Raw genomic sequence first — 18,152 nt, forward strand, 5'->3', positions numbered from 1 at the left:
TGGCTGGAGAGCTCACCTCTGGCAGCGTGGGAGGCGAGGAGCTGCCCGGATGGTAGAGGGAGAGGTGCAGCTCCTGGAAGACCGCAGGCAAACTCTGCCAGAGGAGTTAGAAGACCTGAAAGACTTCGGCTCCTGGCTTTCAGCTCTAGGAAACCTCCGCAGGTCCTGCAGAACAATCTGACTCCACTGAGTTTTCCTCTTGCATTTATTAAGAAAAAGATCCCAGCTTACGTATAAAACTAATTACCACCAGTTAGTTCAACTGCTTACCACCTAGACTCAATCTCCTTGCAGATCAGTCCGCAGACAACACATCGGCGTTGTTGTAACGTGAATCTGATGGCAGCACTAAACTTAACACGCTCAGCCTTCTCATAGTCTGTGGCGGGGTATGTTTCTTTCCCAAAACAATCAGACGAGTGATGGCAAATACGTATCCAAGTATGAAGGAACCAAAAGCTTTCCAAGAGGATGCCTTTGTACTCGAGGTGAGAGAGAATAACGAGAAGCACTGATTTACTCGAGGTGAGAGAGAATAACGAGAAGCACTGATTTACAGAGTGCAAATTCTAAATGTTCTAAATTCTGGATTTGTATAACCAAAGTAAAAGAATTCTTCCACCTTCTACTTTCTTCTGTCCCCCAACCCCATCTTCCTCTCCTAGGCGGAATGGAGTAAGGAGGATAAAATAAACTACCTTTGTTTCTTTTCCCTGTCAGCAAGTATTTATCGAGTCCCAGCTACTTGCTCTGTGCTAGGTTCATTCATCTCCAGGAAACCTCATTTAATCCTCATAATAACTCAATAAGGCAATCAATATTTACCTCATCTTACAAAACTAAGACCCAACATGTCAGAGTTGGGAATTGAAGCGCCAGGATTTGAACCCCATTCTCTCTGACTCCAAGTTCCCTGCCCTCCCAACACACCCTGATCTGCCGGGCTGTGCTCTGCCAGAGGGGAAGACATCAGAATAGCTGAGGGAGGTACCCATCAAGAGACCACCTTAAGTCGCCCCGTACTCTGCAGCTGGCATGAGCGTTTCTACTGCAATCCTCCATTTCTCCTAACACCTTTGTAGGGGTGGACACTGCAACTGCAGGTCTTAGTTCCCTGCACCTTAGGTGTTGAGCGCATACCTGCTGATCATTTTTCTAAGAACTGCAGCCAATGTCTCTCCATCCTGTACACTGTTGAACACCCTCTGTATATATTTAGAGGTTTCCCTTCTGAGTGAGTCAAAGGAAAATGTTTCCCCTTATTAGGTGGGTATTTTAACATTTTTAATTTTCTTTTTGTTCTTGTAAGTTGCATCACATGCTTTCCCTTCTACTTCTGATTTCCATGCTCAAAGAGGGCCTATGCCTTTGTTCTTACCTTTCTGGGAACTAACCTAGTTTCCATGCGGTAAGGGATGTTCCCTCTGAGTTCACCGAAGCACACCTTCCTGTTGTCTTTCCCTCTCTCCTCTCCTTTCTCTAAGGCTGTAGTTTGTTCTTATGCTTCTCAGATGCTTTGAAGACACAGAGCTTTCCTGAATACTTTTATTTAAACGTGATGCCCTCAGATTTTACCGTTTGGTTGGCTTTCTCCTCTTTAGGACCCAAACTGACATCACATAGGTTTTGTCACTTTTCTCAGGCCTCAGTGCTGTCATTGTAAAAGTAGAATAGACTGGGGGTTCGTAACCTGGGTGGGGGGGTCTGTGGACTCCTAGGGAGCTCTCAGAATGATTCAGGTGTGAATCTCCTAAAACTTTATGTAAAATTGTATGGGTGCCACCCTCTTTCCCAAACAACTGGCCTAGAGTCCTCAGCTAACCTCAGATTCTCAAAGGTTCTGTGATCCAGAAGAAGTTATGAGTCACTGGAGTAGATGATATTTAAAGATTCTTTTAAATTCAGAAATTCTGTGAGGATCTCTCACTCAGTTGTAGGAGCTCTTAACAACGAAGTCTGGACGCCAGTCTGCAAACAGTGCTATCCTGGGGAAAGCTCAGAAAATATTTGATGATGCCTTTAAATTCAGAAATTCTGTGAGGATCTCTCACTCAGTTGTAGGAGCTCTTAACAACGAAGTCTGGACGCCAATCTGCAAACAGTGCTATCCTGGGGAAAGCTCAGAAAATATTTGATGATGCCAATGGGGGAGATCTCCCAGATGATATTCCGCTTCACTTTCTTGACCAATTGTCCTAAACCTTCTTGGCCAAAATTTACATGCAACAAGATCCAAGAACTTGGTTGATAATTCTGAACTCTTGGGCATTTTGGATGTGTTTGTGCGTATGTCTTTGTCCAATTGGTTAAGTTGTCCCTCGAAAAACAAAAGGGAAAGCTTTTGTTTTTCTATTGTGCAAGTCCACAGGTCTATCATAAACCCCCTCCTTAAAATTTTGTATTTGTTCTTCTCTCTCCTTGTAACTGAAATTCACAGGATTTTTAGCTGATCATAGATTATCAAAGCTAACAGGAAGTTATCTTTGTCTGAATCTTTTGTTTATGGATTAGGAAGCTGCCAGAGAAAGGAAGTGATTCACCCAAAGACACACAGCAGGCTCATGGCAAAGCGGGAGCTAGAGCCCAGGAATCCTGACCTGCAGTGCAGCACCCTTCCCAACGATCCCGGCTTCCCCTAAACACTCCCTACCTCTCATTCACCCCTTTCTGCTGTTCAGAGAACACCCACGAGCAACCAACCCAATGTCTCATCAGCTTGGGAGTCTACAAAGGAGTGAAAAGTCAAACCCTTTCACAGCTGCAGAGATGGGGGCAGCGGGCTGGGCTGGACAGGTGACTCAGGAGAAGGAAAGCAGCAAAGCAGGGACTAACACAATTAGGGAATGCTGATGAGCAATTAGCAAGGGCCACAGGACTTGAGGAAGATGACCAGACACATTGGGAGAAGGTGCTGACCAGTATCCACATGAGGCACCAATCAGCCCTCCAAGCTCGGCTCCCAGCCCCTTCTATCCACCTGCGGAAGCGTCAGTGAAACCAGGAACTCACGACTCCCCTCCCTCCTTTCACGTTCCCACTCCTGGGGCTTGGCTGGGCTATTTGCTTGCCTTGAAAGCCGCCCTCCTGCTGTTCACCTATCATAAAACTCCCAGTTCTTTAAGCCCCAGATCAAAAGCCGCTTTTCTCTTAAAGTCTTTCCATCTTCCTCTTCCTGCCGCTTATTATTTCTTCCCATCTTGAACTCTCAGACCGAACTGTTTGTGACCCTACTTCCCTGTCTGCGTTACAATTGTGAACATGTCTTATTCCCCCAGTGGAGCTCATACACTCCTTTAGTTGGGGTCAGTCATATTGTATTCTTTCTTTCACTCAAAAAATATTCACTGAGTGCCTTCCATATCTCAGGGGTTCTGGTCCCTTATGTTCTAATGGTGACAAACAAAGGAACAAATACAATAGAGCTGATAAGTGCCCCTTAGGTCAGGTGCAGGGAGCTGTGAAAGCACAAAGTCCAGCATTTAATCTAGTCTTGCAGGGGGAGGGAAAAGTTGTCAGGAAAGGCTTCCGAAAGGCTTCCTGGAAGGAGCAACATCTAAGTGGAAAAGTGAAGGACAGGTGGGAATTTCCCAGACATACAAAGCAAGGGAGGCTTTGGAAGGTGAGGCTGGCTTGCTGTCTAAGGGGCCAGATCACATGGGGCCTTCCTAAGCCCATGAAGGAGGAGAGACTTTCCTGAGAGCAAAGGGGAGCCCCTGACACTGTTTACTCCTCTGTGCCTCTTGCAGCACTTAGCACAGTGCCTAGAACATCCTAGATGCTTGAATGGAAGAGGCAATGGTCATAACATTTCCCAATGTCTTTTCATGCTCTCAGGTTAAATTCCCTCAACTTATGGGTCAGATACTCAACCTAGCTTCCCAACAGTGATAACAAAATTGAACTACTGGTTTAGCACCGCACAGCAAGGACAAGAGTGGCTGGCAGTTCTCCTGATAACGCAAACTGGTCTGGAATGCATTTATTCAAATAAGTGACACAGTCTGAGATCACATCTTCTGACTGGATCACCAGAGAATACCTGTCATTCAAGCCCTTCCCATCTTTAGCTCTGTCGTCCAAAGAGGCCCTCAAGAGGCAGAAAGCTTCTTTTGCAGGACCTCATTTCCCGGGTTGCCATCCTGCTCCCAGTGCCAGGAGGGGAAGGCAAAGGGGCTTGGGAGGGAGTGTGTGGGCAGGAGCCCTTTGCGCACAACCCCCAACTCTCAACAGGGAGCAAGACGGGTGCCGTGGAGAAGGGGCTCGTGCTGGGAAAGCAGGAGGAAGGGAGGGGACAGGAAGCGGTGCACTTGGGGTCTGGAAGCCCACCAAGAAAGGCAAATCAGTCTTCAACAAGCCTGGCTTTCTGTGTTGCCAGCCCCCTCCTCTCCTCGTTAGGAAGCGGGAAGCGCGTACCACTAATCTCACCCGAGCGAGCGCCATGCGCACTTCCTGTGCACACTGGGTCCTGGCGTCAGGCCGCAATGACTCACTGCTGACCATAACAAGGCCTCCAGGCCCCAGGCGCTGACTTAGAACATTTACAGAATTGTTCCTGTGTTGAGACATTCACTTCTTTTCAACCAGCCACTTCACCCGCTCTCCCCCAGCTAACTATTCATTCCTTGACTAGACACACCCTTCTTTCCTCAAAGAACACCCCTTCCAGGAGCACCTGCTCCCGGGCCAAGTAAAACCCTCCCCAGGTATTCTCTTTCCTCAGGGCCACACAATCCACTTTAGGGAGCCTTCCCACATGCCAGGCACCACACCCATCTCATTTAATCCTTACACTGCCCTTCGAGGGAGGGACAGAGTTCCACTCCTACTTTGCATAGGAGAAAACCAGTGGGGAGGCTAAGCCTGATTATTTATCATTATCCCACACTGTCCTTCCCTGCAGCAATGATACCCCACTCCCCACCACAGGCTGGGGCTACAGGTCTGGCCTCACCTGTGCTTTAGGCCGCTGGGCTCCTGCGGCCTCCAAGCACACCTCTACTGCTGTGTCCGTCAGACTCACTGAAACATAAGGCTCCTCAAGGGCAGAGATGAGATAACCCCTGTATCCTGCCCAGAGGCTGGTGTCTACAGGCCTTGAATCAATTACTTGTTGAGTAAATGACACTTTAAAGCGAAACTGGGATTGCAGGTCTGAGGATCAAGCATCGTCTATCGTGGACATTGTGCACAGTAGATAATAAATGATTTGGAGACATCTTCAAGAATTCTATCTGGTTCGAAAAACATTCTAGAATGTTCTCAGTTCCAGAAGCAGCTCTCCATCACCCAAAGCGGATAGCTTCCATTTGTAAAGTGCTGACATATTCCGTTCCCAGCCCCTGTGCTTAGCACTTTACATGCATCACTTCGTGGAATCCTCTCAACCAGACTGAGGTAGGTGTCAATCTCCATTTTATGGATGAGGAAACTGAAGCTCAGAGAGGGGAAGTAACTCACTCCCAAGTCACTGGACAGTAGAGGTGAGCAGGCATTCAAACCTGGCTGCTTTAGAGAAGCTGCCAAAATCTTTGACTTCTGGGGTAGTAAACAACGTAGCCAAAATTAGAACCGTGATCTAACTGCTACGTTCATCACCCCCTGCCCCCAAATTTTCAGCCCTCAAAACATCCTAGGGCCGCCCTGGTCCAAACCCCCAATTCCTGATAGCTGACCCGGAGAGAAAATGGGACAGTCACCTAAAAACCTGGCCTGCCATTCAAGGAGCCCAGCACTGGGCCACTCCCCACAGAACCAAAACACATTTGCTCTTCAGTGAACAAGTCAGCTCCCACACAAACACGAGACAGGACGAAGACCCGACACGGCTAAGCGCTGGCAGGCAGAGCACCGTGGGTTACGGAAACGAAGCGTGTCGCACACAAAACCAAATCACACGGAGCCACACCAAAGCCTGGCGTTCTCAGCCGTGTTGGGGCAGACCGAGGATCATCCCCCCGCACGACGGGGCCGGGAGGAAGGCCTTCCTTCTCGTGGGCTTTTGCACCAGCCCAGGAGGTACCCAACGTGGGGGTCGCTTCTGAATCACCTTGAGAGGCCAGAATACAGACTGTCCTTTGCCTCCACTGTCCCAGCCCTGACACCTTAATGGACGACCCCTCCGTTCCCTCCTGGGTCATATTTTTGTTCCCAAGAAAGCAAACAGCTCTCACAGGCGTCCACGCGGCCAGGGGTGAGCCCACCCTGCTGGCCAAGACACCCGGGCACACACGGGCATGCTGCAGGCCTACCTCGCTTGCGGCAGTCCGAGCGGCCTTCCTCTCGGCCGGCTCGCCACCTCTCTGCAGCTCTGAGGGCTCAGCCTCCCTTCCCGGGAAAGGGCTACCCCGGGGCTTGCGGGGCCGGCTCTCCTCTGGGGTGTGGAGCTCTGTGGGTCTCTGTTCGGTGCTCAGACACCTGACCACGTCTGACGGTCTCAGGCAGCTCTTCTTAGAGATGGCGGGTCCACCCGGGCATCTCTCACCTGCCTCCCTGTCTGCTTTCCTCTCACGTGCTCCACTTCCTTCTCGCCACGGCTGCCGCTCACCCTGGCTGCTAAAGGCGTCGCTAAGCTCCGAGATGACCCTGTCCGAACGCCCAAGCCTCAGCTGGGAGAAGCTATCCTTGAGGACCCCTGGAGGTGGCACGTGGGTACCACCATCTCCGCTGGCGTGGAGGGAAGTCTGGGAACCGGGCGCCAGGGAGCAGGCTTTGTGCGGGGGAGGCAGGGCCAGCGGGGAGACTGCTGAGCGTGGGGTGGCCCAGGCCGACCAGCCCGAACGGGGGAGGCTGAGGGTAAGGGAGGAGCTGGGCCTCGCCCACAAGGCCAGGGGTTCAGGGCTATAGACAGAAGCCTCTGGCAGAGGAGGCAAGGGTGGGGTCAGGGCCAGAGGCCGCCTGCTCGGGACTCCTACGGTCAGCGAGATCCACTCAGAGGTGACAGCGTGCATCTCAGGGGACAGGGCTCGGTGGGCGTGGGGCAGAGATGAGGGGGCTGGCGTGATGAGCTTGCTGTGACCGGGAAACTTCAAAAGAAAAGGAGAGAGAGGAAAACAAAAGAAGCAAAAGGCACAAGTGTCAGCACAGAGAAGAAAAGGGGAAAATAATCACAAGGGCGATATGGAGAGGAGTGAAATGGAGAGGAAGAGCAGGACACTCTGGTGTCCAAAAAGGAAATCATCTGGTTAGGTTGGGAGAGAAACTGGGATGTGGGTGCATGCGTGTGGATGCGCAGGTGTGTGCAGGCGGGGGGAGGATGGAGAAGCACGCGGTATGGAGATGGGAGAAAGGGTCCCATCAGGGCAAGAACAGACGGTGCCGGCTGGTCTGCGGAATCAGACTTGTAAAGGGACACACTGGAAGCTCCCCACCTCACCCCACCCAACTGCCTCTGCCAATGCAGCCTTGACCCAGAGCCATGAGGAGAAAAAGGTGGCCTGGTTGAACCACTGTGCTGTACACCTGACACTAATATAACATTGTATGTCAACTAGACTTCAATAAAAAAAAAGTTTAACAAGGCCTGCCACTGCTCTGATCCTTCTTGGGCTTTTATTCTCTCTAGGGGGGCTCAGCAGAGAGCCTTCCAGAGAGGAGTATGAGTATCGTAGTCATCTTGTTTTATAGTTGTACTTGGCTACAGTCAAGCGAAAAATCTAGTTGAGTTCCCCATGCTATGACGAAGCAGAATGCCCTGCGCCTGGCTCACACACTCTCCTCGAGAGATCATAGGATCTGGATCTCGCTGTGCAGGAAGCCCTGGGTCAGCCCGTCTCATGCTTCCTGCCAAGAACCATCTCCTGGGGTCAGCAGTGGCAGGTGGGAGAGGAGGAAATGATTAGAAGATGAGAGAAAAGAGGCACCATCCAAGTGTCCCCAGGTCCTGCTCTCATTTCTCTGGCCATACTCCCTGTAACTTACCACTTATGGTCAGTCTATTTCACAAGCAGTCACCCCACTGTGCCTCTCCTGAACCCAAGGTCTGATTTTTTTCTTGGCTTTGGGAAAGTGGGGATGGGTTTGGAATAATTTATATTTTAAAACAAGTTTGTTCACAATTAATGTTCAGGCAAGCAAAGATCTTATTATGCCTATAAATCTACTTCTTTTCAGCCCAGTATAGACAGAGACACTGTTAAGTTCCTTTTCCAACCCGGTTCTTGATTGCAAAGAATACTCTGAATCCAGTCTATATGTCTGAGGATAAGCACATGAAATTCTCTCTTTCAATCTTTGTCTTCTACAGGCCAATCTTGACCAGTAAGATGACTAAGAGAACCATACTGGCCATGGTATGTATGGGACAGTGGTGGTATCCAGACAACCAGCTTCACCCAGGAAGTGATGCTCCCAGAACAGAGTTTTGGACCAACTGACAATGGCGCTTATTTCTCTCCCCCTAATCATCTTATCCCCAGAGCAATCACCTTAAGCACTTCCTTTTCCCCAAGATAATATTTCTCCCACCAAGTTCTTGAAAAATGCCATTTGTACACATGAGAGCAAACCCTGCACTGCTGCAGATGGCTCTTAATCACGGTGTTGCAGAACCACCCCAGAGGGGCTGTGTGCTATTAGCACTGAGGTTTGTCGTGCTGAGTGTGAAAACCAGTGGCGAGAAGCTTAGGTACCTGAGGGCTTGCAGTGGCACTACGACTTGGGGAGGAGGAGAAAGGCAGGTCGATGTAATCCACGGGGTTTTTCACCAACGGCCGTTTGATCACGTCCACATAGGTGATGGGGAAGATGCCTTGCCGGGACGTCCCTGGGATCCTCCCTTCGTACCAGTTCTCGTCCACCTGTCGAAGCAGCGTGATCCTCTCGCCCTGCAAGACACAGAAAGGCAAGGGTCCTTGTCCTAGCAGGCCTTGGCACGTCTGAGGCCCCTGCCTGTACCTTGTGCTCTCCTGCATTATTTATTACATTCTTTGTTCAGAAAAACCTTCTTTGCTAGACCTGGATGGAATTAGTTATCACTGGGATGGAGATGTTAACAGCAGTAGAGATACCTGGAGGCTGTTAAGCTTGGTCTTTACATATTTTGGTAAAGGAGAAGGTCAGACTCATTCTCTCAAGCTAACAGGCAAACGCAGTATTTTGGACTCATCTAATGCAAAACAGACAGATATCCAATCTTCTTCTCTAAGGTAAAGGTTTTTGGGGTTCTTTTTCTTTTTTTATGTAATTTTATTTTTCCCTGTATTATTACAGAAAAATTAAAACATAAACCTGAGGCAGAAAATAATCATTACCATAATATTATCACCTGGGGGTAACCACTGTTAATATTTTGGTGTAGATAATTCCATGTGAATTAGACTTGCACATACTTTTTTCTTATGAAAACTGAATACGCACTCTATTCCCCTTTCCAACTTGCTTTTTTTATACTCAATAACATACAGTGAACCTCCTTCTTTATCAAGAAACAGAATTCTACATTTTTCCTGGCGGTGCACAGCTTAATGGCCCACTGCAGGATGTTCTATTGTACATACATATAATGGTTTAATTATTGGTCTCCTGATGTAGGGCAATTAGGTTGCTTCCAGTGTTTCTTTTTTCTATAAGCTGGCTCATTTTTTTCCAGGCATAAGCTCACTTCCCTCAATCCTCAGTAAAATTAGTAACTTTAATACCTTCAGCCAGTTGAGAATTTTGGCATGTAAAGACAGCGTCTGAATTCGTGGGAAGGACAGTGTCTCTGCACAGCTTAACTGTGTTCAAAATAAGCATGAGCGCCTTGAAGGCAATGATAACACTGTCATCTCCTGCTCAGTGAGCCCCAACTAGATGCCACGTGTCACACTGGGGGCTTCACTGTGGCTGTTTCATTAAATCCTCTCACAGCCGCTCTGGAAGAGGGCCATTTATCTTCATTTTACATATGAAAAAATCGCAGCTCTGAACAATTATTTAACTCCCCCAAAGCCACACAGCTGATAACCTATGACTCTTGGCTTCAAAGTTTCTCAGACTTCTCCTGGACTTCCTTTTCTCCACATTAATGTTGTACCACCTAGTTACCAACACAGCACTTCTCACATTACTAGGTGCTCGATAAACACTGAATACGGTTTACAAAAGAGGTAGGTCTGTGAGAATTCATGGACCGTTCATTAGTGAACTCAATGTAGGGTTTGTCTTTTTAATACTTCATGGCAGAAATCCTCCAACTGCCCTCTGTGCAATCCTTGATGGAGCACGGCGCTTGGGGCCACGACAGCCTCACCACACTGGCCACCGCTGCAGTGCCCCATCCCCACGAAGACAGCGCCACCCAGCGGGGCCCCCTGGCGTGGGATGAGAGGGCAGCTTACCTTTCTGAAGGACATCTCTACTTGTGTATCACCATTAAAGTTAAACTTGGCGATAGCTTCGCCATATTCCAGAACCTGCACTGGTGCCAGCTTTTTGGGCTGAGCCTTCTCAGCAGGAGGAAGAAGCTGAGAAAGGAAAAAAGAGGCGAAGGACAATGGAAAAGAGAAGAAAGCAGAGAAATGAAAGGAGGAAACAAAACACAAGTTAAATGAATTGTGCTTTGGGCACGACCAGGCTTTTCCTTAGAAAGAGAAAGAGCCAGAGTACCTCAATGTAGGTGCGGGGGAAGATTCCCACCCGGCCGTGGTGCTCTCCTTCATACCAGTTCTGATCGATCTGCTTATAAATGTACACGACGTCTCCCTTCTGCAGAGGAAGCTCCCTGTGGACAGAGGGTCACAGCATCTTATCAGATGTCCCAATGTGTGTAAGATTAAGATGCTCCTTGTTTTAGCAAAAGGAGACTTCGAGTGGGGTCAAAGGGGACAAGTTACAGAAGAGGCGGCTCCATATGTGGATGCGACAACCCCACTATTCAGGAAACTGCAGCACATTGGGCATGTTTCCAGTCTTGTGGGATGAAGGTTAACTTTCAAACTGACAAGTGCCCAGACACCTTATTAGTTTGCTGTGGTTTCCCCGATGTATTTTTTGTCACTGCTGTCTTTTGCTCAGAATATTTATGCAACACACAGTGATACACCCAGCAGTCTCAGCTGCTGTTCATTAATGAAAAATGCTTCCTTCTAGATACTTTCACTACCCTCTTCTATGCCCTAGAAATGCATGCCTTCATTACCCATGACATTTAAATCCCCCTCAAATTGTTTGTGACATACTGATATCCTTTCATCATTCTATCCGTTTAGCCATCCATCCATCACTCATTTCATTACCCATTCATCCATCCATCCATCATCATGCAGTAGAAACGCTCTGATATTAGGCAGATCTGGGTTCAAAACCCAGTTATACCATTTACCAGCTCTGGTACCTTGGGCAAGATATTTAATCTCTCTGAGGTACTTTCTTTATCTGAAAACAGGAGCTAACTCAGAGTTGGAGGAAAATTCAGCAACAAACTACAAATAAAACACCTAGCATGGTGCCTGTTACATAGTTAACACTCAGTAAATGTTAATTCACTTTCTTTTCAACATGGAAAAGGGATCTTGGAAAGAAAAGTGGATTTTCCTTCAAATGTTCTTCCTGCCCCTTTTCAACTTTTCCATATACATCCCTTTGTTTGCCTCAATAATACGTTAACCGCTAACCAGGACTCCATTTTAAAAACTGAGAGAGAAAGATAAATTTTAAGCAACACAAAAACTGTACCTTGAAATTTTCTTGCATTAAAAAAAAAAAAGGGGGCTTCTGATGGCGCAGTGGTTAAGAATCTGCCTGCCAATGCAGAGGACACAGGTTCGAGCCCTGGTCCAGGAAGATCCCACGTGCCATGGAGCAACTAAGCCCGTGCGTCATAACTACTGAGCCTGCGCTCTAGAACCCGCAAGCCACAACTATTGAGCCCGAGTGCCACAGCTACTGAAGCCTGCACGCCTAGAGCCCATGCTCCACAACAAGAGAAGCCACTGCAAGGAGAAGCCTGCGCACTGCAACGAAGAGTAGCCCCCGCTTGCCGCAACTAGAGAAAGCCCGTGTGCAGCAACAAAGACCCAACGCAGCCAAAAATAAAGAAAAAATGACTAGATCTTTTCCATTTGCCTCAAACCAACAGCATGGAAAGACAGGACTCTGACTGCAATTTGGACGGGGTGTGCCTGCTTTGCAGTGTGCCAGGAAGTCCCACGGTACGTGAGGGATGCTGGCTAAACAAAGGGGCACATCTGGAAAACCTCACACAAAGTCAGCACTGTGCTGGATGAGAGAACAAGGCAGCCTGTGTGGGTCTTGCACTGGTAGGCAGGATTCTAACCCTAAAGAGGCCTGTGAAGGGGATCCGGGGCATTTGTCTCTGGAAGAAAGAAGGTCTTTGGCCAAATTCTTGCCATAGCCCTCCCTGGGGGAGTTCTGAATCCTCCCCTCCATTTACTCCCAACTATGGGCACACAGATGAGCAGAACCCTCAGAATATCCACCCCTGCTGGAGATCTGCAGGCTCCAAACTCTGCCACCCTAAGTGACTCGCAGGTCACTTAGGCACATGGCAAGGTCTGGTAAAAACAAGGTTTGGGAAACAATAATATGATGTACTTTAGATCCTTTCTGGAGTGTCACCAGGTACATTAGCACAGTGGAAGCTTGGAGAAAGTCCTGTGGGACAGAAACCTGTTTAACTTGGTTGAAACGAGCGCTCCCACAGAACACTTTTTTGAGTAACATACTATGGAGGAAAACAGAACCCAGTGACTGGAGATGTTTTAAAATATTCAAGTCTATGGATCTTTCGTTTTCTCTTTAAAAAGTATTATTAACTTTTCTTGGGAGGCAACGTGGTACAATGAAAGCACTGGGTCAGGAGGAAGGAGCCCTGTCCCAGCATGAGCAACGTTGGTAAATGGTGATGAGTTCTGTCTATCTTAGCCTTCTCACCTGTTCTATTTGTGAGGATTTTTAAATGAAATCTAGCTAAATGTAATATCACAATACCGTTCAATGATTACATGGAACTTTCTCAATTCAAAGAAAAAAGAGGAAAAGGTACTTCTTGATTAAACTAAAAAATTAATTTACATAACTATATATATATATATTTTATAACCAGAGGTCTCTGGTTTAAAAAAAGGAGGGGGACACTTTTGCTACACTATGCAACATATCTTACAAGTATTACCTTGGCTGCCCTGCAAGAGAGGCATTTTTTTTTTAAGAGAGGCATTTTTATGCCCATTTTACAGATGAGGAAATTTGAGGTGGAGAGGTTGGTGATTTGCCCATGATCAGAGGCAATAAGTGGCACAGTCGGGATTCAAACCCAGGACTTGCTGACTCTAGAGCCCATAATCAACCCAGCACATTATGCCACCGCCTCTCATTAGGTGACAAGCTAAAGCACTGGAGTAATTACAAGCAAAGCCAGATGCACCAGGTTTGTGCCTAGGTTCTGGAAACAGTAGAGTAGTCACTCATTTTGTGTTGGAGGAGATCGGAAGCACAGCTGAACAGCCTCCACACAGCATTTCCCAGCGTGCAAGGACGGAGGGCTTTCCTTCCCCTTTCATCGCCAGGACAGCAGGACGGCTGCTGTTCACCGCTGCCAATGAAAACTCGCAGCCCGCTTTAATCCACAGTTAGACAGGAAGTGAGCAAGGTCCTCTAGGAACCCAGTCGTTTCTCAAATTTCATTCTACGGAAAATGGAAAGGTTTTCTGCTCATCTAAATTTAGGTAACAGTGGCTAAATCAGCTAATTAGGTTTCTTTATTGAAAAACTTCTAGAGAGCCGTTAATATGTCGATAGCAAAGTCTCTCTTCAAGGAGGGGCAGGAGGTACAGACAGAGGATGCAGTGGTTCCCAGACTCATTTCTATGATGGAACACAATTTGAGAAATATTTACAGAGCCAGCACTCTGAGGAACATACTTAGAGAAATGCGGGTCTCCTGTGGGTTCACATAAGCCTTTAATCTCTCGGGATGTTGCAGCAAAACTGGCAAAGTTATCTTCCTAGCGACTGGTTCTGGTTCCTTCCGTAGAGAAAGTCGGATCAAGCCACCACTTAATGAAGCAAACTGAGTCCCCACATAGGAGGCAGCAGAGCAGCACAGAGGTGAGAGCCCAGGCTCTGGCACCAGGCTACCTGGATTTGAATCCCGACTCCATCACTGACCAGCTTGGGCAAGTTCCTTAACCTTTGCAGAACCTTGGTTTCCCCATTACTACAAGGGAAATAACAATAGCACCAACCCCACAGGGTTCCAATGAGGGATGAATGAGTTAACATACGTAAAGTACTTTGAATGGTGCTTGCACATAGTACAATCTAAAAACTCCTGTTTCTTATTGTTGTTATTTTCTCCCACTCTTCTCTATGAGTGCACTTCTGTGTTTCAAAGAGGCAGTTAAAATAAATGAATATGACTGGTGGCACTTACTTTAGCGTCTGAGCTTTAAAGTCAAACTTGGCTCTGGCAGGTCTCATCTAAACACAGGAAACAATGACAAGTTAAAATCACAATTTATGTATAATGAAAAGGGCACACGTTTACAAGTTTCCGGAAAGCAAAGCAGAAAAATCCACCCTAACCAGTTTACTCTGGTGTCGAAATCTGGGCAGAAATCTACTTGTCTGACCTTAGCAGAGCACTACATGGACGTTCAATCAGCTATGCCTCGCGTGAGGATCTCCCTACGGAGGGGGAGATGTGGGGAAGAGATGGTTAGAAAAGTCCTAAAGTTGAAATGCTGGTCCCCAAGGCTGACACCACTATTTAAAAAACAAACAAACAAACAAAACCCAGCCAGAAGTCCTGAGACATTCCTTATCTACTGTCTTAGTCTTTGGGGAACATGTTCTCTTTACCTGACTTAAATTATGACCTGCAAGTAAATGAACCCTGAGTGACTTCTCACATCACCTCCAACTCCACATATTTCTCCAGGTCTGTGAAATCATCCAAAAAAGCCAGATAAAGCGAGCCCTGAGCTCATGCTCTTCCTTCAAGGCTTCCATTCTTGTTAGGTAGCCCTCTCCTCCTAGACCCCCCAAGCCTGGAAGTCATCCACAGCCCCCATCTCTACTTTCTCATCGAGCCTGTCATTAAGTCACGCCAACCCTCCCTCCGTCCCTTCCACAACCCCACTCAGGTCTGACCTCTATTTCCCACAGGCACAGAGCTTCCTTTGACTTCAGTTCTCTTCACTCTAATCTACTGTCACTCAGGAGCACAAATAACATTCCTCAAATACCTCCATCACATCTCTTCCTTGCTTTGAAGTTGGCCCAGTCTCTCAACTGTGCCTCAGATCAACTCTCAATTCCTGAGGTGGGTTAAGGCCTTTGGGTCATTTCTCCCCACTCATACCTAACCGTCTTTATCTCCTATGACACTTTTCCTGTCCCAGTCAGGCAAATCTACTTGCTGCACCTTGTCTAGACACCCCTTCTCTGTCTGGAATTTCCTCATCTCCAATTCTAACAAAGAGAGCAAAAGGTTCCCTTTTACTTACCATGTTTATTTGTACATCTTTCTTCCCCACCATTAAAAGTGGGGAATTTTTTTTAAAAAAAGAAAGATAGAGGGGAGAAATCATGAGAGCAAGCAGTTTACAGCTGCCAGTATAATGCTGCCCCAGCCATGAACAGCTCCAACCTTTTCAACTGCTATAACTTTCTGGTATAGGGAAACAATGTGATGAAAATTAAATTACATACTTCCTCTTCAATATTAGAAGGCGTGGACAAAGCAGAGGGGAAAAATGGGAGACTATGTGAGGAAAAAAATGGTTTTTAGAAGCTTCATGAAGCTTAGTTTTAGATCCTGATCCCTTAGTGAAATGCCCCATATTTCCAGGTTCCTCAAGCTGGGGTCTTACAGGGATCTTCTTTAAGGCCATGGATTCTCCACAGGAATTTTTTTTACTTTTGCATTTTCATGTGATGTTTCCATCTATCTACCATACATATTAGAAGTCAACTGAATGACGACCTTATAATCAATGTCACAGATTTCAATGCCTGCCTGTGACCAAAGAGCATAATTCAACAGTTGTAAGCAAATAAGAACAAATGTGGAGTTAATGATAAACGACAAGTTCACAAGAGAAGGCCAAATGACCAACGTTTTAAGCACAAAAATTTCAGTGATTCCAATTTTAAAAAGTGGGGGGCGGGGGGGCTGGTTGACAGCCAGCTGTAAAGCTGTATGAACTTCAAAAAAAATTTATACCAAAACAGCACGATAGTCACACTCTGAGTGGCAACTGAGTTCAGGCAAAATTATATCAACCATCAATTAAATTAATAAAACCCAACCATTTGATGAATAGCCAGTGGTGCCTCTGTCACTCAAAAGATAGAGACGTGAATATTAATCAGTTCTCAATTAAATTTATAATTATTAAATAAAAATTGTATACGTGTACAGTTTACTATTTAATTTGTAAATTGGCTTAGGTCAACCCAATCGGGTTGGTGAAAATTTTTTTTCATCAAAGGGAATCCATACATTATTCAAGATTGAGGAACACTGATTCCACTGAACTCTTAAGACATATTATATGAGTCATATTGCCTATACAAAGCATCACCTCCTTCTTTATCTTCCTCCATCCTCCTGAGGCTGAATCGATCTTTTCCTCCTCTGGTTCCCAAGGCATTGTGTTACTTATTACAACAGAGGTAACTGTTCCGAGGGTGCCTCTTCCACTAGACTGCCAGCTTCCCAAGGGCACAGTCTGAGTCTTGTTTCTATCCCCTCACAGGGTCCTGGGCAAATTAGTGGTCATCCAAATTCTACTGAATGGTACAGAAGTACATCTACATAGCCTGGTGTACCTGGGACTCATTGGTCTTTATTGTCCCATGTCTGTCAGTCGACATCTAGGGCAGTGATTCTCAAAATGTGGTCCCTGAACTGCTCAGAAATGCAGGTTCTCAGGCTCCGCCCCAGAATCAGAAACTTGGTGGATGGGGCCCAGCAACCTGTATTTTAACAAGCATCTAGGGGATTGTGACACACTTAAGTTTGAGAACCTCTGCTCTAGAAGGGAGGCAAGGCAGGTTAGGCAGAGTTTGCCTGCCTCTGTCCATGGTTATTGTGCCCTGGTTGCATTTCATTTGCATGTATTATCTACACGTGGGGTAGGCAGCCCTAGGGTGCCTTTGCATGTTCCCATCTTCTCCATCACTCACAACCAGGTAGGCCTGGGAATGAGGATAACCCATCACTAGAGCCTTCAGAACAGGGTGGTATTCAGGAGCTGGAATGCTGAGGGCTGGCGGTTGTCCTTCACTTGCATCTGAGTAACTCCTGCTAATTTCTGCCTCCCCCTTATTACATTTTATTTTTCTCTATCACCTTAGAGTCTCTTTCCCCTCCCCAGCTTTCCTTCTTCTAGTCTGGTTCCCCCTTTTCTCTTTGTTACAGTCACCTTCTATTTCTTTAAAAAAAAAAAACAAAACCCAAACCATTTGATGAACAGTCAGTGGTGCCTCTGTCACTCAAAAGATAGAGACATGAGTATTTAATTGGCTATTACACTGAACGATTATACAACTGTATATACTTTGGTGTCACTGCACCATTTCCCCAATCCTCCCCAAGCCCCAGGCACACAGGCTTCCCTGAAAGGAGCTAATCTTCAGCAGGGCTACCTAAGGATCACGTGGCAAAACAAACGCTGATGCAAGCTGCTGCATTTGGCCAGCATAAGAATTTCAATATGTTGACCTTCACGCAGGAGGCCAAGGCCTGGATAAAATCACTTCAAAGGCTTGTACTTCTTTGTTTCTTGTATAATATTAAGTTTCATAATTTCAGCTGAGAAACGTCAAAATTAAGGCAACAAAGGAAATCTCTCTCAGAGAGCTCTTACCCTCCATGGCTTACCCTAACTGCAAAAACGGTTTGGCTTTCAAAATTCCTCAGTGAGGCTTCAGCTCTACTGAACACTTTAGTCAAGTAAATCGTCGTAGGATACCAAGTGGCTGTACTGCATGTAATACAAGTTTCACTGAACCATCTTTTCAAAGAAGAACCTCGTAATTGTCCACACCATAGCTACTAATGCATATGAACTAAGGTATAGGTTTCTAAGCAAAGTGCACAGGCAACACAGTCTCATGATAAAATGCAGATGGAGAAGACCAGACTCATGAAGGCAGCCGATGCTCTAAGGCATGCATTCAGGTTGTGCGCCAGCAGATCCCGGTCC

General features: G+C 46.8%; 1 protein-coding gene and 1 long non-coding RNA gene across 7 annotated transcripts in view; one reads left to right on the forward strand and one right to left on the reverse strand.

Moving 5' to 3' along the window:
- Positions 1-17,527, forward strand: part of LOC149747291 (uncharacterized) — an 85,380-nt gene extending 67,853 nt beyond the window's left edge. For 3 of the 5 annotated variants that reach the window (XR_016387994.1, XR_016387991.1, XR_016387995.1), the window contains exons 4-5: positions 295-8,288; positions 8,731-17,527. This is a non-coding gene — a long non-coding RNA (uncharacterized LOC149747291). The remainder of the gene's footprint in view (positions 1-294; positions 8,289-8,730) is intronic. The other 2 variants (XR_016387992.1, XR_016387993.1) reach the window with 2 other exon arrangements.
- Positions 1-18,152, reverse strand: part of SORBS1 (sorbin and SH3 domain containing 1) — a 241,929-nt gene that overhangs the window by 15,063 nt on the left and 208,714 nt on the right. The window contains exons 21-25 of one of the 2 annotated variants that reach the window (XM_089897262.1): positions 14,372-14,418; positions 10,585-10,699; positions 10,317-10,442; positions 8,628-8,822; positions 6,249-7,022 (exon numbers count right to left, since the gene is read on the reverse strand). In XM_089897262.1, coding sequence (XP_089753388.1) covers positions 6,249-7,022; positions 8,628-8,822; positions 10,317-10,442; positions 10,585-10,699; positions 14,372-14,418 — 1,257 coding nt within the window. The remainder of the gene's footprint in view (positions 1-6,248; positions 7,023-8,627; positions 8,823-10,316; positions 10,443-10,584; positions 10,700-14,371; positions 14,419-18,152) is intronic. The other variant, XM_089897261.1, reaches the window with a different exon arrangement.

Source organism: Delphinapterus leucas, chromosome 16, assembly GCF_059928025.1.
Source record: "Delphinapterus leucas isolate spDelLeu-1000000601 "Yukka" chromosome 16, BTC_Dleu_Yukka2, whole genome shotgun sequence".
Lineage (NCBI taxonomy): Eukaryota > Metazoa > Chordata > Mammalia > Artiodactyla > Monodontidae > Delphinapterus > Delphinapterus leucas.